General features: G+C 35.1%; 1 protein-coding gene across 33 annotated transcripts in view; it reads left to right on the forward strand.

Moving 5' to 3' along the window:
• Nucleotides 1-26,516, forward strand: part of PTPN13 (protein tyrosine phosphatase non-receptor type 13) — a 224,210-nt gene that overhangs the window by 99,518 nt on the left and 98,176 nt on the right. For 18 of the 33 annotated variants that reach the window (XM_078001959.1, XM_078001963.1, XM_078001960.1 and 15 more), the window contains 4 exons: nucleotides 1,515-2,078; nucleotides 16,611-16,706; nucleotides 17,101-17,194; nucleotides 22,316-22,538. In XM_078001959.1, the coding sequence (XP_077858085.1) occupies nucleotides 1,515-2,078; nucleotides 16,611-16,706; nucleotides 17,101-17,194; nucleotides 22,316-22,538 (977 nt within the window). The remainder of the gene's footprint in view (nucleotides 1-1,514; nucleotides 2,079-16,610; nucleotides 16,707-17,100; nucleotides 17,195-22,315; nucleotides 22,539-26,516) is intronic. The other 15 variants (XM_078001974.1, XM_078001979.1, XM_078001976.1 and 12 more) reach the window with 1 other exon arrangement.

A 26,516-nucleotide genomic window follows, 5' to 3' on the forward strand; every position in this document is an offset into this window, starting at 1 on the left:
TCTGGTTTATGATCCTTGAATCCTTTCCATTCTTTTTTTTTAAAATATAATGTGTTCTATCAATTTTCAAGAATATGTCTGTTCTCTATTCAATAAAATTTTAAATTAATGAGTTCCGAATGTGGTTGAAGAATATAACTTACCCCTAAAATAATGTAACACAGACATATGTTTATCAGTTTTCAAATTATCTTAAGTTAGAAGCTGGAGTCTGTGACAATATGTGTTTGGATGTGGTATGGTATATTTCTTGGTGTTCTTTATTTGATGTGCCCAAAATATAGATGTTATCCTTATTTACACTTCAGTAGATTCATGGGAAGATGAGGTACAATAAAAGCACAATGTTTTAATCTTATGCTTAAGCAATTATTTGCTGCCATTCTGAAATGAATTCACTTTTTAAAGATTTTTTAAGGTAAAATTTGTGTTCAGAGAATTAAAGCTTATAGTTGTTACACCACAGAGGCAATTGATGTCTTTAAATAAATTAACAAGCAATTTATTATTACTAAGAAGGTTTTAGTCATTATTTTATATTGTATAGCAGATAGATTATCGAAAAGATCACAGAAGGTAGCACAGGAAATCTTCAGTGTTTATGGGCTATTGAGTTAGTAACTATAAAGTATTTACCCACATTTCTTTTTTCAGTAGTGGACATATATATGATTTTTTGTTAAATCTATGGATTCACAAAATTACTGGATGGACATTTTTGATATGTGTCACATTTATAGACTACTGCCTTTAAAAAAAAGTAAAATGACTACTGATTTTAACTACCTCAGGAACTAAAGAATAAGAGTTGGTACTTTATTGCAAATGGCAAATAATGGTAAATTATGTTCTAGAGGAAAAAACTTTTTTAGTGCATGAGGGTCTGCCATGGAAACATTAAGTTTCTTTCATAACTTAAACACAATCAAATTATTTGGATTTCAAACACAATAAAGTTTTCTGAAAACGTATCTAATTAAAATTGTGATACTTAAGAATTCCAAATGTTACAATCCTGTTTCCATCCAGAATATAGCAAGTATTCTTTGTTTCTTCCTTAAATGTATTTATTTAAAAGATTGGAATATACCTGGGCTTTATAGTGATATGACATAATGTTTGAGTTATACCTGTAGAAGTTAAAGTAGTTCACTATACATTCCATTATTGCCTCAAATCATTTCTTGGATAGTGAACATTCTTCCAAACTGGATAGTTGTCTGCTTTTTAAAACCAAATAATTCACATTTGATGAATAGAAAATAATACCACTCAAAAATGTCAGTTCAGTATATTGATTTTATTAGATAAGAGACGATGAACTACGAAAAGTTATGCAAACATAGCATCTCTTTCCTCTTCCACTATCACCATCACCACCATACCATTTCATCTCTGATCTTCCATTTGGAACATTTAGGAAATTGCCACCACTTTCATTGTCAATAGTGGATTACATTTCCATTTATTTTCTAAAAATTCTGTGCATACATGACAGATTCTTATCATTCCAGGGAGAAGCTCTACTTCTGATGTACTAGACATACAAAAGGCTCCACTCTCTCATCAGACCTTTCTTAACAAAGGGCTTAGTAAATCTATGGGATTTCTGTCCATCAGAGATACACAAGATGAGGAGGATTATTTCAAGGACATTTTATCAGATAATTCTGGACATGAAGATTCTGAAAATACATGCTCCCCTTACCAGTTCAAAACTAGTGGCCCAGAAAAAAAACCCATCCCTGGCATTGATGTGCTTCCTAAGAAGAAGATCTGGGCTTCATCCATGGACTTGCTTTGTACAGCTGACAGAGACTTCTCTTCAGGAGAGACTGCCACATATCGTCGTTGTCACCCTGAGGCAGTAACAGTGCGGACTTCAACCACTCCTAGAAAAAAGGAGGCAAGATACTCAGATGGAAGTATAGCCTTGGATATCTTTGGCCCTCAGAAAATGGATCCAATATATCACACTCGAGAATTGCCCACCTCCTCAGCAATATCAAGTGCTTTGGACCGAATCCGAGAGAGACAAAAGAAACTTCAGGTTCTGAGAGAAGCCATGAATGTAGAAGGTTAGTAATTTTGTGCATGTTTGAGAGAGAATTGAAGTATTTTAAGTGTTTTTTCAAAATAAAGAAGGGTTATTAAATTATTCCACAAGTCTTATTTTCACTGCCAAACATTTGTACCCTGGTTAATCTCGTACTTCTCTCAAAACCCTAATTGAAGCACTCTGCTTCCACAAAGTCATCCCTAATAAACATGCCCAGTCATGTTATAGTCTCTCAATATTTGGGGTACCATATTTTTAGATTGTAAGCTTCTCAAAGGCAGGGGGCATATTTTCTACTTCTTTTTGCTTAAGTTCTGCAGCGTACCATCTACCATGCACTATCTCATGGGAAGCTTCAGTAAATAACTGGTTTGTGGAAATAGAAAGCAGTTCATCAAAGTCAGCAGTGCTAGAGAACCTGAATAGCATGGTTATGGTGCATTGCTTCTCAAACCACCAGCTTCAAATTGCAAATTTTGGGGTGCAACTGTAGAAGATTATAGTTTACTTTGTCTGGAATAAAGTTTTGAATCTATACGTTTTGAATCATAGTACATTTTAGGTTTACAGAGTCAGCCTAGGTTTGAATTAGTTCCTCCATTGGTAACTATGTGGTGTTTACTTGGGCTTCATCTCTCCAAGTCTAAATTACCCTATCTACAAAATGGGCTTCTCAAAGTAGGTTAATTAGGTAATGAATGTAAAGTGATTAATATTACATTATTAGTGTGAGTAATATAAAAATAACTTTATAAATGGTAAATTCTTATTCTAGGGGAAAACTGTTTCAAAAATACTTGATTTCACACACAAAACTCAATATGTTGATTGGAGTAAAATTATGTCCAAGACACATGGATAGAGGCTATTTTCAGTATAAATAGTTGTGACATAGATAGAGGCTATTTTTAGTATGACTATAAGCAAGAGAAAAGAAGAGAGAATTTTTAATCTAATTCTGTACATTTTTTAAGATTTGAGTTTTATAACTGCCCTTGCTTCCTAGACAAATCCTAGGACATAGCTGATTAAAGACAACTTTAAGATGCTTTCTAGTTCAAAGAAAAGAATGACATAATTAAGGGTCATATTTATTTTTAAGGTCATTGTTCTAGTGTAATTTTTTTATTCATACATTTCCTTTAAAGTACTCTAAAGGTCTGTTGCCCTGTTACTTAAGTTTTAAGCATAGCTCTGGAGCTGAACATACTTTCTGAGTTTTGCTTTACTTCGAGTAAAAGAAGCTTTGCATTTTTTTTTTCAATTTCAGGAATTGAAAATTAGTAAAGAGTTTGAAATTATGGAGGAAATTATTGAATACTTAATTTATATGGGTTCCTATATAACATGAATTTTTCAAAAACATTAGCCAACTTTATGAGATGGTTACATATAATCTTGATCAAAAACTTTCAAGGATAGGAAGTAAAATTTTAGAAATGTGTATTATACACCACTTCACAACTTTTGGAATTGTGATAGCAAAGAGATTAGGCACTTTCTATGGTTTAAAAGAAAAATCTCCTTTTTTATGTTGTACAACAGCTAGTATATGAACATTAATTTAGTCTGACCTTCTGTTGAACATGTCATCGTGGAAACAATTATATGAAGAAATCTTGTCCATTGTGGGGAAAAAAAACCCTTCAATGATTCAAATAAATAAAACCGTTACAGTTTTGAAATAGAAATAATGAAGGTATGTACCAATCTAGATGAATATTTCTAACATTTGAAAGGCTGAGTAGTATCTTTTTTTATTGTGAATATTAAAAATGAAATTATAGGCCAGGCATGGTGGGTCACACCTGTAATCCTAGCACTTTTGGAGGTCAAGGTTGGAGAACTGCTTGAAGTCAGAAGTTTAAGACCAGTCTGGGCAACATAGCAAGACCTCATATCTACAAAAAAAATTTTAAATTATCCAGGTGTGGTGGTGCACACCTGTAGTTCCAGCTACTCGGGAGGCTGAGGTGGGAGGATCACTTGAGCCGAGAAGTTCAAAGCTGCAGTGTTGTGTCCTCATGCCACTGCACTCCAGACAGGCCAACAAAATGAGACCCTGTCTCTAATGATAGTAATAATAAAATTGGCCAGGCACGGTGGCTCATGCCTGTAATCCCAGCACTTTGGCAGGCTGAGGCGAGCGGATCACCTGAGGTCAGGAGTTCGAAACCAGCCTCAAAACATGGAGAAACCCCGTCTCTACAAAAAAAAAATACAAAAATTAGCCAGGCATGGTGGCACATGCCTGTAATCCCAGCTACTTGGGAGGCTGAGACAGGAGAATCACTTGAACCCAGGAGGCAGAGGTTGCGGTGAGCCAAGATCACACCATTGCACTCCAGCCTGGGCAACAAGAGCGAAACTCTGTCTCAAATAAAAATAATTATTATAATTTCTAATTTTTTTCTGTGTGATCTAAGTTTCAGAATATTCCTTGTCTTAATATTTGGTAAATTAGTAGTAATGTGAATTAGCAAAGCTTGAAATTTTTTTTTTTTACACTTGAACGTTGCTTTGAGAGTTAAACAAGAAAAACATCAAACATTAATGGAAACATATTTAATCTGTTAAATTATACCATAATCGTCTATTTAATATATTTCATTTATTTTTCATTACCAATAACAAAATGTATTAGACTATTGTACCATATGATTCTATTATCTTCTCAGATCATGTGTATGCACATGTGTGTAAGTGTTAAGGAAACTCAGACCATCTTATTTCTACATATACTTTTATATCTGCAAAGATGATACATAATTCTTGTAGAGCCTTATTTGTTCAAAAGGTAATTACGTATTTGATACATCATTTTCAGATTTAGAAATTTTGTATTTGTTATAGGATGCACAAACAAAAGAAAAGCTTTTTTTTTTTTTTGAGACGGAGTCTTGCTCTGTCGCCCAGGCTGGAGTGCAGTAGCCAGATCTCAGCTCACTGCAAGCTCCGCCTCCCGGGTTCACGCCATTCTCCTGACTCAGCCTCCTGAGTAGCTGGGACTACAGGCGCCCGCCACCTCGCCCGGCTAGTTTTTTGTATTTTTAGTAGAGACGGGGTTTCACCGTGTTAGCCAGGATGGTCTCGATCTCCTGACCTCGTGATCCGCCCGTCTCGGCCTCCCAAAGTGCTGGGATTACAAGCTTGAGCCACCACGCCCGGCAAGAAAAGCTTTTTTTAAAAAAAATGTGCTTTGAATTGTTTGATATAGGACAATCCTGAAATCTTTTTAACCAGGGTTTTCAAAAGCATTTGCTCTCATGAAGAACCTACCCATTATTCCCCCAGAGGTTATTTTACAACCCAGTTAAACAAACACCTAAAAATGTTGGATTATTATGGAAATACACTACCTTAAATCTCCACTATTATATAGTAACTTGAAAGCAGCAATAAATTATGTTTGCTTTAGACTACAAGCATTAATCAAAAGGAATGTTAGAGGTTTAGAATTCAAAAGCACTAATTCTTACTAGTTATTTAGTTGAGTAACCTGCTGGTCTTATGCTTTCATTTTTCTAAAGGTGAGGTAATTTATGTTGCAAACAAGGCCAGGCGCGGTGGCTCACGCCTGTAATCCCAACACTTTGGGAGGCCAAGGCGGGCGGATCACAGGTCAGGAGATCAAGACCATCCTGGCTAACACGGTGAAACCCCGTCTCTACTAAAAATACAAAAATTAGCCGGGTGTGGTGGTACATGCCTGTAGTCCCAGCTACTCAGGAGGCTGAGGCAGGAGAATCACTTGAACCCAGGAGGTGGAGGTTGCAGTGAGCCGAGATTGTGCCATTGCACTGCAGCCTGGGTGACAGAGCAAGACTCCATCTCAGAAAAAGCAAAAAAAAAAAAAACAAAGATATGCAAGCAAACGTGCAGATTGGTAATAGGAAGATTTTAGCTACTATACAAACAAAAAATAATAGAAAATCATATAAATCCCATTTTTCTCATTTAATTCTCATGAGAGACAGGCTTCACAGATCCCTTTTATATGTGATAAATCAAGCAGAACTGTAAATATCATTAATGTACACATTTTATTGTACACATTTCTTTCTTAAAATATTTGTGTTTTAAAAGTTAAATGTTTCCTACAATTTTTGTGATCTTTAAATTTGGCAGCTGCTAATGGGTTTCAGTAATTATAGAATTAGAAGAGGTCTTAGAGCACATGTTATCCAAACATATTCTTGGGCTTGTGGAGATTTAATAACGTACCCAAGATCACATAATGAGTTAATGATAGAGTTTTATTATTTCAGAGATTGTAGATTTTCATCATGGATTTTCAGAATATCAGTCTTAAGGATTTTCCACTACATGTGACTTAAAAAAAAAAAAAAAAAAAAAAAAGATGTATTCCCACATTCCTTGAGCTGATATAATAATTGGAAGAAACAAATTGCTAAATTTTAATTTTTTTCTTTGGGTGTGGAAGGAGGGTTGTTGAGTTAATAAGAAAGTTTTGTCCTCCAACCTCTGATACATAGCTTTTTCCTTAACCCATGCCCCATTCTCTTCAAACGATCCTTTACCCAAATAATCTCCTCAGCATTTCCTCAGCTAACAACATCAACCAGCTAACTAGCACAGGAGACACCAGACCTTCAAATCATGAGATTTCTAAGTGGAAGGAATCTGGATACCATTTAAACCAAACATCTCATTATCAGAGGTCCAGAGAAGTAGACTAGTTTGCCAAAGGAGATACATAATTCATAATTCATAACAGAGCTGTATTTTGAATCCAAGTCTCTAGAGCCCAATTATAGGATTCTTCCACTCTGCTGTCCTGATTTAGAGAAGAGACCAGAAACATGTCAGATACATGATTGAAAAGATGTTGTTACTGCCTGGGACATTGGACATTCAACTAACTGCCTACCAAGTACCTTAAGTCTCTCCTTAACAAAATTATATACTTTTTAATACAGCAAAACAAGATAGTGTTATGAAAGAAAGGCTAAAAATGAGGCACTTTTGGTTCTTCATTAAACCATACAGTGCAGGAGTTAAGCTGGAACTCCATTATGTCATCTATTGTAGTAGATAGTATTTTGGTGGGATTCTACTATTGTCGGATCTTTAAGGCAGCTAATCCTATGGCTGACCAGATAGACCATAAATTATCAAAAAGCAGTGATTGACATTAAGTGGTCTGATTTCTTTGGGAACAAAATGAGATAGGAACAAAGAAGATCTCAAGAAAGAAATTGTAGTTGATATTGAAAACGTATAAGTAGAAGATTATTACTGTGATTATTAAGTTAACAACTTTTCAGATAGTTCTCCACATATGTAAAGCAGTACGAAAGGGGCAGGAAGAAACATAACTTAGTTTTCTCTTGTGAAAACTAGTTTTAAAATTTGATGTTGCTCTTTTTTACTTCATTCTTTTAATTCTACTTTTTTTCACCTCAGCACAGGACTATCTAATTCTCTTCTTTTTTCTCAGTATTTTATTTTCTACCTCTTCAACTCCATCCCAAGATCTGAGTAGTTGTTTGTTTTCTAATAAGAGTATCTGACAAATGTCTCTTTCTCTCTTTCTTGTAATGTGATTACCATACACGCCCTATCCATTGCTCTGTGGGTTGGCAGTAGATTCCTGATTATGAGAGATTGACTTGGAACCAGTACTGTGAGTATAGTATGAGCAGTACTCCCACACCCTGGGTGGGGATCATGAATAGCATTTGGCTTCCAACAGTTGCAACTCCTCTGCATTCTGCACAATACTAGAAAGGAAAGTATGAAGAACAGATACAACTAATTTCTACAAAAGTGGTTATGGTTAAGTGTTATTTGTTTAATGGATTGTTAATCAACCTAGTTCACATCAAAATGAAATATTGTTTTCTTCCTTCTAGTAGTGTGATCTCTGGTCCTAGTCTAGTTTTGCTATCCTGTGACTGCCCTGTGAACACAGCTTAGACTCTGTGTTGTGCAACTAGAATATGTAAACACTCAAGTATGGGAACCCATTCTCATTTGAGGAACCTTAATGTTTCATTTTAGAAGACTGAATTTAAAAGTTTACATTCTTATAGTTACACTTAACAAAAGCAAAGGGATGAATTTATAAGTGTGTGAGTTCAAGTATTATATGTGGTACTTTTAGTATTTATAATTTCATGGAGAGTTATATATTTTTCCAAAACTTATTTTTCTTTTTTAAATTCCAAAACTAGTAAGGATGAACTATTTTAATTTTTACTACTTTACTGTATTTCTCTTTGAATAGCAAGAAAAAAATGATTATTATTTAAGTTACTCCATGAGCTAAAATAAATAATTTTAATATTCAGTTTCTATTTTATTTATATCAGTTCCACAGAAGTAAATGAGAAGCAGGGATTTTCTGTAATATTGGTCAAATATCACATGTATTTCAGGCATTAATGATTTAATTACTAGATTAAGAAAACTGAAGTATTAGATTATAAATGAGATGCAAATATATTTTGTGTCTCTGAATTATAATGTAGATAGAATCAATGTCTTAGAAAGAAAAGAAGTGTCCATTGTGTTTCTATGGCTGGATTTTAAAGAGATTTGTAATTTAGACCAGTATTGTCCAACAGAATTTCTTCAGTGGAGGAAATATTCTATATTTGCACAGTCCAACTCAGTGGCTACTAGCTACATGTGACTATGGAGCACTTGCAATGTAGGTAGTGCAGCTGAGGAACTGAATATTTTATTTAAACTTACATAGTTACATGTGGCTAGTAGTCACCATATTGGACAGTGCATCTTTAGACTATTCCCATATGACATTAGGTCAGTATAAAACACCAACAATCAGTTGAGAAAAGACCGGTTTTAGAACCATTTGGGAGAAGATGAGCAATAAATCGTTATTTAGTTTAAGAATACAACTGAGAATATATATTTACTTCTCTTCTTTTGGATTATCCAAGTGGAAAAATAAAATTACATTTTTAAATACTAGAGAAAATTGAAGGTCAAACCAATACAGACTTTCCAGTGTCTGTATTCATGATAACGTGAGATCAGAGTTCACAGAAATAATACGCTCCTTTATTGGAAATGAGAGACCTAATTTAAATCTACCCATAGCATGGTTCACATAGACCCAGTTTGGCTTCGACATGCACTCTAAGGACAGACTGATATGTCTTAAGAAAGATTGAAAATTGATCTTACTAACAATGGACATCATCACATTTTTTAAGACCCAGCAATTTTAAACTTAAGTGTTTCCTCATTTCATCGCAGTCCCCTTGTCTCTCCATTTGTCTCTCTGCCATGCAAGTTTGAATACGTTTATTCTCTGCTTTCAGCCATTTACCAATGTTCCATCACCTGAACAGGATAAAATTCTAGCTCCTTGGATCATCATACTTAAGGTTCCCCATGATTATATCTCTCACATCATCTTTTAGCATTTCCCATATCACACCTCACACTATCATTCTCTCCCTTTCTCTGTCTCTCCCTCCCTCCCTTTTTCTTTCTCTCCTCCCCACTCCCTTCCTTCTTACTCTTTTACCCTCTTTTCCTCCCTCCTTGCCTCCCCAGCTCTGAATTTGTGTGTATGTAGAGAAAAGAAATACACACACACACACACACACACATAAACACACACGTGTGTGGATGGATGGATGATTGATTGATTGATTGATTGATTGATCTACCTACCTACTTACCTACCTACCTATTTATAGACCATTTTATATTTCCTTGCCTTTATTCACACAGCAATCTGCCTTAAGACTCAAAGCTTTCGGACATTGGTGTTTCAGGAATCTTTCTCTCACCTTCCCAGTTTAGGATGATGATGGGCTGTTTTTCTTTCAGGAACTTGTCTTTCCTCCTACAGACCTGGAAAATTTGGCCTGGTCTAATTCATAGCTGTATCCTTAGCATCTGCCACTACACCTGACATATAATAGGTACTCAGTAAGTGTTAATATAAACGGAGTGTTACAATGTGGCTATTAAAGTATTTTAATATATGCAGTGGTGCTATTTCAGATAATGGGTTACAACAATATTCTCTGGCAAGTTATACATATAGTGAGAAGAAATCATACCTCCTCTTCCTCTGTTTTGTCCAACTCTAAGAGTAAACTCACATACTTTTCACATATAACCTGAACAACCAACAGAGAATGTAATTGATTTCCTGTTGAACTCTGTACTCTTTGAAAGTTTTGAAAAGGACAATGAAGTCACAGTGAATTCTTGAAGATTCTGGAAGAATGATACAGTGAGCCTAGCCCACATCACAGCCCAGCTATGTGGCTACTGTATCACACAAGACCCCTAGAGAAGGAGGTGGAAACTGTTCATTCTTTTTGATATCCCTACTCTGCATATATTTTAGATCTATAGAGTGACTAACAGTTTATGGAGCATTTCTCCATACATCTTTCCTTCCTTACATACATTCACACTTGTATGAGCTTTGTTCACCCAGGTTAAAAATTTTATTCATTATGTCTAGCTCTCAAGGGATTTAGAACATATTCTATTGATTGCAGTGTGGTGTAATATGGAATACAGTAGACTAGTAAACACATAAAAAAGACAGTCGCTAATCTCCCAAAATTATTCTCCCATAAAGGAAGCATAGAAAATAACACTTAATGTATGAGTACATAATATTATTACTGTGTTTTTTGCTTTGTTTGGAAATTGAAATATTTTGTTAGGACCCAAATCCTTAAAAATGTGGGATTTTAAAAAATGTTTTATAGTTCTGCACTACAAAAGCAGTCATTTTATTTCTCTCCGAAACTTGTATCTGTAATTAGGGTCATGTATTAAAGGTAAAGAAATGTCAAGGTAAAAGTGGTTATTTAATTCTTGTTGCAATTGGCTGAGTCTCACTTTCTGCATATTACTTGTCTGAGCTTGAATATGTATCACTTGTAAATGGTGTTTCTAGATTACAATTTATGCTGGCTTAGATTCATTTTAATGTGAAAATTGTAGACTTGAATGTTTCATTTGAAATAGCTTTATATAATCCCAGAATATTATGCAGGTCTTCATAATCCAAGTCTGATCTCCTAAACATTTAAACTCTAGTGTACATGATCACATGCCACAACTTTGTATGATAAAAGTGCTAATTGTGTTAAGTGGTGGCAGAAATTGACACTCTTAGTTGTCAAGAACTTATGGCAAAACACACTTGCCTGTTGAAAAACTGCTTTTCATTGTTGCTGTATAAATGGCATCAATATAATAGAGTCACTGTGAATTTTGTTCAGAGGACAAGATTACAGGTAAAGGCTAGTAAAATATTTGTTAAGTTTTTATACCTCATATTCTGACAAAAAGTATACTTTTAATTATGGTAAAATAGTGCTAGAGATGAAAGGGTATCTTCTAATTTCAGAGTATATATGATTATAGAATCTGTATAACTAGACTGCTGTCCAAATCTCAATTCTTTGTTTTCTGTATTTTCTTGAGACAGGGTCTCGCTCTGTTTCCTAGGCTAGAGTGCAGTGGCATCGTCTTAGCTCACTGCAACCTCTGCCTCCTGGGCTCAAGCAATTCTCTTGCCTCAGCCTCCCAAGTAGCTAGGACTACAAGCATGTGCCACCACGCCTGCTTTTTTTTTTTTTTTTTTTTTTTTTTTTTTCTGGAGAGATGGAGTTTCACCATGTTGCCCAGGCTGGTCTCAAACTCCTGGGCTCGATCAGTCCACCTGCCTCAGCCTCCCAAAGTACTGGGATTACAGGCATAACCCAACATGATGGCCCAAATCTTAATTCTTTAAGCCATTCTTCATTAGTCCTTATTCTTTTCATTCTTTCATGACTATTCTACAAAATGGTTTTGGAGAGAATATATTGATATAAGTTTTATGTGTTTGTGTACATTTATTTACACGCACCCTATTTGGTACTTCTTTTTTGAGGACATCACATTTGGTGACATAAAACCTAGGCTGATTTTACCCTCCCATTTGCTCTTTTCTTATTAATATTTCTAACACTGTGATCTTTTGCTGAAACTTCATTTTCTGTAACTGAAAACTAAGTACTCATAGGAAGTCAAAAAGAAGGAAATTGTCTAGTAAAATAAGGAATAATTATTATTCTGAATGGACCCTAGTACACTAATTTTTACATTGTAGGCTTCATTTAGATATTTACTAGCTGAGAAAAGAAATTTGCAAACCAACAAATTAGATATTGAGACTAATTTCAACCCCACAAAAGGCAAATAAATTCAATTTGACAACTGTAATGGTGAAAGCTTAAAATTTTGCCATTACAGTTATAACATTGCAATGAAGGTGGCTACATGTGCATTTTATAAAATGTGTATTGGTTATTCTAATAGGTCCATTGCACATGATTCAAGAATTTTGGCATTCAGAAAACTTTGTAATATTCTGGCCAGGCGCGGTGGCTTACGCCTGTAATCCCAGCACTTTGGGAGGCCGAGGCGGGCGGATCATGAGGCCAGGAGATCAAGACCATCCTGGCAAACATGGTGAAACCCCATGTCTACTAAAATTACAAAAAAAAAAAAAAGTAGCCGGGCATGCTGGCGGGCGCCTGTAGTCCCAGCTACTCGGGAGGCTGAGGCAGGAGAATGGCATGAACCTGGGGGGCGGAGCTTGCGCCACTGCACTCCAGCCTGGGTGACAGAGCGAGACTCCGTGTCAAAAAAAAGAAAAAAGAAAACTTTGTAATATTCTGTAAGTATGTAGAAGCATCCTTTTGGTTTAAAAAAATCATAATAATAACCTGATACTTTCTAGTTTAACTACCAGCCAGGTTTTGTTGGTACTGGGAAATGGGTACATGAAGATTCATCATACTCTTTATTTTTGTGTCTGTTTAGAAGTTTCCACATACACAATTTTTTGAAAATCACCCGATTAATACCACATTCCTGGGATCTGTACCAAATCTAAAGTGCTGGAATTATACACTCAAAAATAGAAAACATGTTTGTGTGTCTGAATCCTCTAAAAAGAAAAATAGTTAATAATGTTAGCATACCTCATTGATAATTAGATATTACCTCTCTTCAGCAGACCGGAACAGAAGAAGAAAACCACTTTTATCTGGTTAGTGCCTACTAGATACCTTTATGTGCAGGTCATCTCAGAGAACCAAGAAATGTTTCTGCTCAGATGACCTGTAAACATGGAAAATGTGCCTCTCCATATATACCACTGCAAGATTCTCTTGGTAAAGAATATGTAATTTTATAACAACACCTGAAAACGTTAAATTTATTATTCAGAAATTTTTCAAGACACACTTCAGAACATAAGAAGCTCACAAAAAAGATTCTTACTACTTCAGTTAACATAGATACACCCACCCCTACCTCAGTATTAGAAGAAAAAGAAAAAAGTCTTTCTACCCCTAATAGGCAAAGCAAGTTATCCTATTTGTGTTTTGGAGTACCAGTGCTCTATTATTATAAAACAGTAAAGTATCATAAGGTAATAACCTCCTCCCCGAAGGTATATTACTGAAAACATTTACAGACCAATAGTTCATCAAGGGAAAATGATTTATTATGTTTTTAAGAATGGTTAGTCAAAGTTGCGTTTATTTGTCTTACAGAAGGAACCCAGCGATTGAAAAAAGTGTATTAGTAGTGTCAGAGTAAACTGAAGAAAAAAGAAAATAAAACATAGGGTAGTAGTAAGGGTGAGGAAATATGGATATGTGAAACAATATGAGAACAATTATAAAGTACCACCAAAGAATGGAAATTCAGATTAAAATTTATTTATGATGTTACAGCCACTTTGCAAAAATAGTTGTGAAACAATAAATTCATTTATTACTTAATATGGGGTGTGAAATTGTAACAAGGTGTAACATCCAATTGACTAAAAGTTATTTACTCAGTTTATTGAATAGGTTTATTGTGACTTCTACTTTTCTCTGTAAGATATTAAAACCATACTGCCTGTTTAGATTTGGTTCTTATCCATGGCCTTATTGGTCTTACTGTCCTGTGTGTTGCAATTCCAGGTTTGCAGTTTGGTTAAGTTTTTTTGGAAAATTTCCTTAAAAATTTAGCATGAGGATTCTGTAACAATAAAACAAATGTACTTTGGTGTTCCTTGAAAATAGCAGTTCTTCCTAAGTAAAAATATAACTTGTATATAATGTACCATATTCATTCAATTTAAATTAGTATTAAATAAAATTATTGTTTTCCATCTTCTATAGTCCTTTCAGATTACATTCATAGTAAGCCAGAGGATTATTTTAAATTGTTTAGTTTACCATAAGACTTTCCTGTGATAGGATGCAATCATTTAGGGAAAAAAGTACTGGTAAATACCTTGATTTTTCAGTTTTAAAACTCAATTGTTGTATTATTGATATTTCTGTTCACCATACCCAAAGCTAGACAAAGTCAAGTATGCAATATTACTCCTAGTTCTCCAAGTAAACATTATCCTAGAAGCAGTGCAGAACTTTCTCTCCATGGAGTCTGTGGCCAGTCATCTATACTTCTCGCATTTATTTAAAGCTTTGTCTCAACATGACTTATCCTTTCTGGGGCATAACCTCTCAATTTCCAGTTCATCATCCCTATTCTGGTTCCACAAACCTGGTTTCTGTGGTACCATTTAACTATTTCATTTTTTCTTCTTTTTCTGTTAAGAATGTCTATTAAACACCTTCTAACATAAGGAATAATTTCATCATGTGAATGAAGACTGTCCTCAGGTTTGCAGACTAGCAAAAAACAATTCCGCACCAACCTTGATTCTCTACTGCCGTGCACTTCGCGTCACTCCCCAGTTTTAGCTACTTCCCAAGGTCTCTTTTCTTCAGTGTCCAAAAAAAAAAAAAGACACAAGAAAATTCTGATTGGTTCCACTAAAACTTAGATATTCTAGCCTATCCTACATCTTCATGGCTACATGAAAGCTTTCATGTACGTTTTGCTGACTTTCATCAACGTTGTTCACAGCAGAATTTCTTTAATCTTCTCAAGCTTCAGCCAAACAGGCTCCCAACAGGTGATTGACTTTTTATTTCCAGGCAACTTTCTGACATGAACATCCTCAGATTGCCTCTGTATTTTCACCTTTTCCCTTGTCTGTTTGTTACTTCTTTTAAGAAGGAAAGATTTTTCCTCCTTGCCAGTCTACTCATCCCACATGTGTTCTTTTTTCCATCTCCTGTTTTCTTCAACACATTTTTTTATCAGTTTTTCCCACTACCATTTGCAACTTCAGTCTCTCCCACTCAACGGGCCTGTTATCCACCACCTGAAATCAAGCACAGACATTCATTCCTCTGTGCAAAAAAAAAAAAAAAAAAAAAAAAAAAAAAAACTCTCTATTTTTTTAAATCTTTTTTTCTTTCCCAAATGCTCAAAAATTCTTGAAAGAATACTGTGTACTCATTTTCTCAAATTCTTACCATCTAGTTATTCTTTAACTCTCTCTGATTTGGCCTCTGACCTATTCATGCAATGAAAATAGTTCTCCTAAAAATCACCAGTGACCTTTATGTACCACTTATATACATTTATTCTCTCAGAAAATATTAATTTTTTGCTTGCTATGTACCAGGTACTTGCTAGATTGCACCACTGCACTCCAGCCTAGGCAACAAAGTAAGACCCTGTCTCTAAAGAATAAAATAAATCTAGTTGAGGACCAGCTTATAAAAGGCTTTGAATACCAAGCTAAGGAGTTTTTAAACTGTATGTTGAAGACTCTAGTTTCAAGGATTTTAAGAAATATAATAGCTCAGGTTTTCATTTCTGGGAAGTTTACTTTCTGTAATGTGAATTATGCAAAGGAGCAAAACTGCAGAAAGGGGATTTAGGAGACAGGTAGTAGTTCAGGAGTGACATGAATAGTGCTCAATGATACAAACAGTGGGGCTGAAGGAGAGGGGATGGTTCAGAAATACTTAGAAGGTAGGATTTAGATTTTAGTCCACACTTGCCCCTGGGCCCGGCCCCCTTGTACAGTGCACACTCTGTACAAACCTACGCAGTAACCCCTTCCAAATGCTTATCTTATTCTGGTGGAACTAAGCATTCTGTGTCAAATTAAGTATTGGGTTATTTATCTTCCACATTTCAAATTCTTTGAGATTGTTTTGTCTTTGGAGTGTCTATTCCTCATAGAATCTAACAGAATTACACATAGTAAACATTCAAAAACTGTAATAATGATGCTTACATAGTATCCGCTCTAAAAGCTTTGCATATGTTAATTCAGTTAATTCTCACAGTCTTATGAGATGTGCACTATTATTATACCCCGTTTCTGGCTGAATTAAAAGAAGAGTCATGGGGAGGTTAAATTACTTTTCTAAGGTCACACACTAGAAAGTGGTGGAACTGAGATTCAAACTGAGGCAGTCTGACTCCAGAGTCCACGCTCATAACCAACTCAAAAATTGGAACTCATTATTTGAATACACTCCAGCGATTGGTAAATTTAAAGCAATGTATAAAATGTTTTAGTCCCACAAGATTAAAAGTAATATTTTGATTTATGTGGAATAGCTAATGAGTTTGTTTTCTAATCTGTGTGTTTTCATCCTTTTAGAACCAGTTCGAAGATACAAAACTTACCATGGTGATGTCTTTAGCACCTCCAGTGAAAGTCCATCTGTTATTTCCTCTGAATCAGATTTCAGACAAGGTAGGAGGCATCTGAAACAAGCAAACTGTTTGTAAGAAACCATGATTATTATTATTTTCAATAGTGTTGAAATATTAATATAAATTGTCAGAAAGAATAATACTGTCTAAAATTGCAAAATTGAAAAAACACTGCTGGTTGCTTAATAGTAGTATAAGAACTAGATAGCAGTTTCATCAAATAATGATGTAGTCCTTTTCATTACAGAGATAATAATTCATTGTCTTTAAAAGTAACATGATTTACCTCAAAAGAGTTTAATAACATTATGTCATTAATTTTGTTCTGTGAATTTGATTTGTACAACTCTGTCTGCTAAGTGTTTGAGTTTTAAATAAAATTACTCTCATGTTTGTATCACCTGTGCCATTATTTCTTTTTCATTCATAATTAGTGAAAAGAAGTGAAGCCTCAAAGAGGTTTGAATCCAGCAGTGGTCTCCCAGAGGTAGATGAAACCTTAAGTCAAAGCCAGTCACAGAGACCAAGGTATGTCATGAAAAAGTAGTGATGATACATTGCCAGTGACCAGTGTTTGTTTTTTATTTGAATTAAATAAAAATTTTTTTTTTTTTTTTTTTTGAGACGGAGTCTTGCTCTGTCACAGAAGCTGGAGTGCAGTGGCGCAATCTCGGCTCACTGCAACCTCCATCTCCCAGGTTCAAGCAATTCTCCTGCCCCAGTCTCCCAAGTAGCTGGGATTGCACGTATGCGCCACTGCGCCTGGCTAGTTTTTGAATTTTTAGTAGAGATGGGGTTTCACCATATTGGCAAGGCTGGTCTCAAACTCCTGACCTCAAATGATCCACCTGCCTCAGCCTCCCAAAGTGCTGGGATTACAGGCATGAATCAACTATAATTTTTTTATTATTATCCTTCTCCCTTTATTTTTTGTATTTTCCTTTTCTCTTCCTTTCCCTTAGCTCTCTTTGTTTTTGTAAAAGTTCTCAGAAATTCATCAATTATATGAAAGACAGAGTATTGGAATCTTTTAAAATCATGATGATTTGCTCTAATTATTTATAGTTGTGCTTAATTTTTTAAATTATCAGTATGAATATAAAATAACAGGAAGTTGAAGGCATGGGATTAAAAATCTGTGAGAAGATAGTAAACCTTGATTTCTAAGAGAATAATACCTGTCTTGAAAGGTTGGAATAGGCTCAGCCAGCAAGCTTTCAGTGAGTATTTATTTATTGAATGAATAGTGAGCAGGTTACCACTAAGTAACCTATTATGTAAAAAGTTAATTATTCACTGTATCTTTCCTGGCTTAAAAGAGGTTATGCGGTATTTTTTTTAAAGCGTGATTTAGGCTATTTAGAGTTCATTTTCATAGTGACGTACTTAGTGAATTTCTTATAAGGTGTCAGTATTATGTTTGTGCTCCGCTTAGGATGGTGGTATTATAGCTGTGTGTTGATTTATGTTGTTTAAACTGAAAGGTGTCAAGTCAGCAGTGATGTGTGTCTTTCTCGTGTATGCCCAGGTCCCTTATGTGAACAAAAGATGTAGTTAATGCTAAGCATTAATTTCAAATTTGTAATATATTAGAGAACCAGAAGTTGCTTCAGAATTTACTTCTAAAATGTGGGAATCCTTTCTAATTCTGAATTTCAGTTTGTTTAATTCAGGTGCCACCAAATAGAAAAGAATCACTTGGAAATAAACAGAAACTTGCCCCTTAGCTAATTAATTCTGCCAGACACTGTTTCACACTTGTAAACTATTAATAGGTCAGGTAACCCTAACCATGTGATTAAAACAGACTATTCACAGTTCAGAGTCTACATAATTAAATACTTTACACTAAAATTATTCTTTAGTTAATTCTTTAGTTAATGGTCCACTTTTTTTTTATTTTTTTGAGATGGAGTCTCACTTTGCTGCCCAGATGGAATGTAGTGGCGCTATCTCGGCTCACTGCAACCTCTGCCTCCCAGGTTCAAGTAATTCTCCTGCCTCAGCCTCCCAAGTAGCTAGGATTGCAGGAGCCTGCCACCACGCCCAGCTAACTTTTGTATTTTTAGTAGAGATGGGGTTTCACCATTTTGGCCAGGCTGGTCTTGAACTCCTGACCTCAAGTTCTCCACCCACCTCAGCCTCCCAAAGTGCTGGGATTACAGGTGGGAGCCACTGCGCCTGGGCTAATGGTCCACTTTTAATTAAAGTTGTTTCTTTTGTTTCTTGTACTTTTTAAAATAGTCTAATTTTTTTTCTTTGAGGAAAACTCCGGTAAGTATTCATTTACGTAAAGCAATCTATATTTGCATAATAACATTTTATATTACTGTGTCCTTGTGATGACCCCATTTTGATAATTTTGGACAAAGAGGTAGGAGACAAAGATCTATGCTTTATGTTACACAGTTTTCTTTTTCTTTTTATTTTTTAATATTTATTTTCAGTTTGGGGGTACATGTGAAGGTTTGTTATATAAACACTTGTCACGGGGGTTTGTGTACATACTATTTTGTCAAGTAGGTATTAAGCCCAGTACCCAACAGTTATCTTTTCTGTTCCTCTCCCTCCTCCCACTCTCCCTGCTCAATTAGACCCCAGTATCTGTTGTTTCCTTCTTTGTGTTCAGAAGTTCTTGTCATTTAGCTCCAACTTATAAGTGAGAACATGTGGTATTTGGTTTTCTGTTCCTGCATTAGTTTGCTAAGGATAATAGCCTCCAGCTCTATCCATGTTCCCACAAAAGACATGATCTCATTCTTTTTCATGGCTGGATAGTATTCCATTGTGCATATGTACCACATTTTCTTCATACAATCTGTCATTCATGAACATTTAGAACATTTAGGTTGATTCCATGTCTTTGCTATTGTAAATAGTGCTGCAGTGAACATTCGTGTGTATGTGTCTTTATGGTAGAATGATTTATATTCCTATGGGTATATACCCAGTAATGGGATTGCTGAGTCTGATGGTCATTCTGCTTTTAGCTTTGAGGTATCTCCATATCGTTTTCCACAATGGTTGAACTAATTTACACTCCCAACACTGTGTAAGTGTTCCCTTTTCTCTGCAACCTCACCAGCATATATTATTTTTTGACTTTTTAGTAATAGTCATTCTGATTGGTGTGAGATGGTATCTCATTGTGGTTCTGATTTGCATTTCTGTAATGATCAATGATATGAAGCTTTGTTCAGTGCTTGTAGGCTGCACATATTTTGAGGGTGTCTTTTCATGTGCTTTGCCCACTTTTTAATGGAGTTGTTTGTTTTTCTTTTGTAAATTTAAGTTCCCTATAGATGCTGGCTATTAGACCTTTGTCAGATGCATAGTTTGCAAATATTTTCTCCCATTTTGTAGGTTGTCTGTTTACTCTGTTTTTCTAATGAAGCAAAAGCATGTGGGAATAACAACAATAAGAAACCAATATTGAATTGCACAAAGCTCAGTGTTGAATTGAGGGAGAATGTGTTTTAGAAGTGACTTTTCTCTATGCATCTAATTTGGAACCTATGAATAGTTACTATTATGCCCACTTTAGCCAATTGAAAACTCTTGCTTTTAATATAAACAATAGAAATAGAGATAACACCTGAAGAAGCATTGGGATATGTGTTAACAATTGATTTATAGCCAATTTGGTTTGGGTTTTTAAATTTTAAAACATACTCATTGAAGCAAAATTAAATCATTTTGGGAGCCTTATGTTAATTTTCTTGATAAGGAACCTCAAAAGTGTCAAGGTTATGAGAGAATCTTAATTTTGATTGTTTCCATATTTTATTTAAGGAAACATTAAGGCCACCGTATTTGTCAAATCTATGTTTAAGGGGTAAACTATATTTTTTTTTCATATTTTATGGGAAGAAATAGCCCATGTGGTGTTCATAGCATCTGAGATAGATATAGGTTTAGGTGAAAGAAAAATGTTTCAGGAAATAGATTGTTAGCTGTATGTATGTATTGTCTAATGTTACGTTGCTAAACTCTATTTCTTTTTACTAGTTCCATCTTTTTTCTGCCCACTTAAATACACATTTAGCTTGAAATACTGTCCAAATTCCTATTCACTTGCAGAATACACTCTGATAATATCCTTAACATGCTGGTACGTAGTCAGGAGTCCTATTTTCTTCTTTAGGTCACACATTTGTAAAATGTATAAATAGTGCTGTATTTGTACATGTTGCATGCTTCTTTACAAAAGTTTCCATTCCCTTTAGCTGGAATAAAATGGCAAAACAGATCCAGAGAGTGCTATTGATTTGTATCGTAGTGGGGTGGGGGGAGATTAACAGGAAATTATGAGTCAGATGCAGCAGAATGAGTAATTTTTTTATTCTGAGCTATCAAAAGTGTCTTTCAGTGACCAAAAAGGGCATTCAAAGTGGTTTCCAAAGAGAATTTCTAAGCCTTTTTATATATTAGCTTTTGAAGTAAGTTTATACATAGTACGTTCCCACTGCCTCTGTGCCTCTCTGCTTGTTGAGGTAACCTTTGTTTCCACTCCAAACAGAGTTGTTTTTGTTTTTGACTTTTGTCTCAAACTTTTCAGTTTTTATAGAAGTTTTGGTTAGATATCATATTTGGAGAGATAACAGTGATAATTATTTTTGCTACCTTTTAGTAGCTCTGATGTGAAATAATTTTAGCTAGAAGACTGTAATATTTTATGAAAATAACAGGTTTGAGTGTAAATGTGTGCATTCAAGGTCTTACTATTATCTTTGACCCTCCCCTTAAGTGAGAGTGAGCCATAAAATTACATTCAGTTATTGACTTTACAAGTAATCATTGAGCACCTGCCATGTACTAGGTGCTTTTAGATACTGGAGATAGAGTTGTGAACAACACAGAAAGTCCCTTGAGGGAAATGAGAGATAGCCAATAACTATGAAAAAGCAAGTAAATAATAATACTGCCATATAATGATGGTGCCTTGAAGAAAGATAAAGCTACCTAAGGGAATAGGGAGAGCAGGGAGTAATGTCCAAATTCTGTTTTATATAGGTAGTATGATCAGAGTTTCATTACTACAACAAGAGGCTCCTAACACCCAAGAGACTTCAAGGGTTTTAGGAGCTCATTGTCAAGAACTGGGGACAAAGATCAAATACATATTTCCTTCCCTTCCCCCTCCCCCATCCCCCCTTTCCCCTCTCTCTCCTCCTTCCCCTCCCCCTCTCAGTCTCCTCTCCTCTCCTTTCTTCTGTCACCCAGGGTGGAGTGCAGTAGTACCATCCCAGCTCACTGCAGTCTCAACCCCCTCACCCCCAGGCTCACTCAATTCTACGCCTCAGCCTCCTGAGTAGCCAGGACTACGGGTGTGTGCCACCTTGGCCAGCTAATTTTTTGTATTTTTTGTAGAGACAGGGTTTCACCATGTTGCCCAGGCTAGTCTCGAACTCCTGGACTGAAGTGATCCAACCGCCTCACCTCCCAAAGTGCTGGGATTACAGGCATGAGCCACCACGCCCAGCCTATATATTTCTTCATACTATACTATGTAATGCAAAGATTCTTCTGAGATGGGAAAATAAAATTTGATTAAGCTCTTGCAACCTTACTTAAAATGAAGTTTGCTTGATTAGCCTTAAAACAATTGTTTTCCTCCCAATCCTCACCTGTCTCCTCTTTTCTATATAGCAGACAATATGAAACACCCTTTGAAGGCAACTTAATTAATCAAGAGATCATGCTAAAACGGCAAGAAGAAGAACTGATGCAGCTGCAAGCCAAAATGGCCCTTAGGCAGTCTCGGTTGAGCTTATATCCGGGAGACACAATCAAAGCGTCCATGCTTGACATCACCAGGGATCCATTAAGAGAAATTGCCCTAGAAACGGCCATGACCCAAAGAAAACTGAGGGTAAGTTGATTCTCAGGTCACTACACATCTAAACCTGCTCTCACAGGGAACTCTTGGGCAAAGTACTTTTAAAAATTGCTATAGGTATCCATCTAAAGTTACCTGTAGATGAAACTGAAATCCCATATTCATTTCCACTGGGATTAAATATCTTTTGGTTGATATTAAAATAAACATTTAGCTATTTTCATTATTTCATTTAAAAAATAACTTAGATGAATTTAGAGTGTCCTAACTATATACTTTAAAAGTATATTTGTAATCCTTAAAGTTAACTGGCTGTATGTGGTATTGTGGGAGATTATTTTTTAATATTAAGAAATTTATTATTCCATATGTTGAGAAGATCAGACATGGAAAGTTCAAGATTAGTTCCAAAGTTCAAGAATGTTATCAAGTGCATTTCATCTTGCTGCTCCATCATTCTCAGAATTTTAGTAATAATTGACTTTATAGTTAAAAGAGGACTCCATTAGCTCCAGACATCATATCCTCACATTTACAGTATCCAAAGACAGGAAGGAACAAGTCTGTGTCTTGTATCATGTGGAAGGATATTTTTATGTGTCTGTTCTTCTAGTTGGTATATTTTTCTTTCACCCTGACTTTAAATATATTTTTATAAACATAAAATCAAAATGAACGGTTCTTTTCTCATGTAAACTATCTTAAACATTTTACAACTTCTATATTATTGTTAGTGTTATAAAATACTTTATTACATGACTTTACTGTGTACTATAATTTCTTTAGTGAGTTCCAATTATTGGACATTTTAAATGTTTCTAATTTGCTGTTGAAAGTAATGCTCTAAAGCAGGGCTCCACAAGTCAGCATTGGTCCATGGCCTGGTCACAGCAGGAGGTGAGCAAGGAGCTAGCATTGCCACCTGAGCTCTACCTCCTTCAGATCAGCGTCAACGTTAGATTCTCATAGGAGCATGAGCCCTGTTGTGAACTGCGTTACATGTTCCTTATGAGAATCTAATGCCTGATGATCTGAGGTGGAACAGTTTCATCCCAAAACCATCCACTCCTACCTATCCGTGGAAAAATTTTCTTCCACAAAACCCTTTCCTGGTGCCAAAAAGATTGGGGACAGATGCTTTAATGAACATCCCTGTAGCTAACTCATTGCAGATAACTTTCTCCAAGTAAAATAGCCTAGTCAAAGGCAGACACCGTTTAAGACATTTGATACATATTGTCAAATTACCCTTCCAAAAGTTTGTGCCAGTTTTTTCTTCCTATGATCATGCCTGTTTCTTCATATTCTTACCTATTCTGGATATTATCATTCTTTTTTACTATCACCAACTTGAAAGGTGAAGCAATATTTTATTTGTAATGTTAGTTTAAAATAATTCTTCAAAAGCAAAATAAATAATAGTAAACCTGGTAAAATCTAGAATGATTTTTTCTTTTTAGTTCTGCACTAAGAAATTATATTACCCTATACTATTTTCATTTTCTGTTCTTTGCTTCAGAGAATTATCTTAAAAGCACATTTGTATGCTCTGAAGTTAATAGAATTCAAATTTCCTTAAGAAAGGAAAAAAAATTTCCTTAGAGAAATTTTTTCTCTAAGGAGAAAAAACTTTTGTGTGGTGAAAATTGCATTGAACTACAAATTGGAAGACATGTATTCTATTCCTTATGATGCTGTTATATGACTTTATGTAAATTTTAAAACCTCTTTATTCCTCATTGTGCTAATTTTTAAAATGTGGAATTGGATTGTAGTTTACAAAACACTACCCAATTTTTGAAGTTTTTAGATTCCAATAAAATGTAACTGAACATATTTCAGGCAAAAGGAAGAAATTCAATAAGGCTTCATCAATTTATTACCAATATCTACATCAAAACTAAGTAATAGGTAGGATGTCATACAATATAGTATGGGCTTCCAATATAATAATTCAGTGAGCAGCACAAACGGCACATACATATACACCCCTTTTTCTTAAACCTTAGTTTTAGATAGCTAAGCTAGACTTTGGTTCATTCACAATTCATAAATTATAGATCGTACCTTTATAGCATGCCACTGTTATATGTCATTTTGCTAAAATCCTGTTTCCTTTCTTAGGCAGTCAATTTCTAGCTATTTCAAACAAAACATTTCTTCATCAGAGATATTCTGTGTCAGTGATTAGATAATTTGAACTACTGGTCATTAAAGGACTACATAGTGTTTTTTCTGAAAAGAGCTGGAGGTTATATTTCTGAGGCCGAAAAGGGTAATGGGGTTTGGAAGTACGCTTTAAATTAATATTCTTTCCCAAAACAAAAATTTTTAGGATTTTTTTTTCTTTTGGTGCAGACTCATCTTAACTTCTTCATACCCTATTGCCATAGTTGATCTTTATTAGATTCTGTGTTTCCCATGGCAGACCAGTTTATTCTTCTTTTATATATATACTTTAAGTTCTAGGGGACATGTGCACAATGTGCAGGTTTGTTACATAGGTGTACATGTGTCATGTTGGTTTGCTGCACCTATCAACTCGTCATTTTACATTACATTAGGTGTTTCTCCTAATGCTATCCCTCCCCCAGCTCCCCACCCCCTGAAAGGCCCTGGTGTGTGAGGTTCCCCGCCCTGTATCCAAGTGTTCTTATTGTTCAGTTCCCACCCATGAGTGAGAACATGTGGTGTTTGGTTTTCTGTTCTTGTGATACTTTCCTGAGAATGATGGTTTCCAGCTTCATCCATGTCCCTGCAAAGGACATTAACTCATCCTTTTTTATAGCTGCATAGTATTCCATAGTGTATATGTGCCACATTTTCTTTATCCAGTTGGACATTTGGGTTGGTTCCAAGTCTTTGCTATCGTGAATAGTGCTGCAATAAACATACGTATGCATGTGTCTTTATAGTAGCATGATTTATAATCCTTTGGGTATAGACCCAGGATTGGGATTGCGGGGTCAAATGGTATTTCTAGTTCTAGATTCTTGAGTAATCGCCACAGTCTTCCACAAAGGTTGAACTACTTTACACTCCCACCAACAGTGTAAAAGCATTCCTATTTCTCCACATCCTCTCCAGCATCTGTTGTTCCCTAACGTTTTAATGATCACCATTCTAACTGGCATGAGATGGTATCTCATTGTGTTTTTGATTTGCATTTCTCTGATAACCAGTGATGATGAGCATTTTTTCATGTGTCTGTTGGCTGCATAAATGTCTTCTTTTTTTTTTTACATTTAACCTAATTTTATTCATGCTTGCCTTGGGATGGGGAATAGATCATTCAGTAAAAACACACAGTAAAAACAAAATATCTTGTCATGTACAACTTTTAAACTACAATAATGATGCACCTTAATTACTTCCATGCACACAAGTCTAACATTCGTTTTTTTAAAAAAACAAACACAATTAAGACTTCTAGGAGCATTTTATAATCAAGTAATTCCTAATTAATTTTTCTTTGTAGATAGATCAAGCACCTCCAAAATACAAATTCCTATACACAGTGAGTATGTTACTTGAAATGAACACTTAAGTAAATTAAGTACGTGGACAGCCTTAGGATAAGCTGACATTATAGATTCAGCTAGGTAGGCAACAAACCATAGTGACAAATGGAAAAAGTGTATTTGCAAATAAGTTTTTAAAACTAAGCCAATTTTTATAATTAAATACAGAAAATATACTGATTTGCTAAAATAAATAAGATGTGATGTATTAACACTTTACTATGAAGAATGCATACCAGAACATTTATAAACAATGAATCAGTTTTACTAAGAATAGTTTACTACAATAAACACTGGCTAAATAGAAGTGCATTTTGTGAAGCACTAAGAGTGGTATATGTTTTGCCACATACTCTTGTTACCTTGAGGTAGATAACACATGTGTACCTAATTCGGCATTCATTTTCACTTGTTGCCGGTATCATGTGTTTTAAGAAATGTGTACAGTATGAACAACTTGAAAATACTCATGAATGAAAAATGTCTTAGA

This window comes from Macaca mulatta, chromosome 5 (assembly GCF_049350105.2).
Source record: "Macaca mulatta isolate MMU2019108-1 chromosome 5, T2T-MMU8v2.0, whole genome shotgun sequence".
Classification (NCBI taxonomy): domain Eukaryota; kingdom Metazoa; phylum Chordata; class Mammalia; order Primates; family Cercopithecidae; genus Macaca; species Macaca mulatta.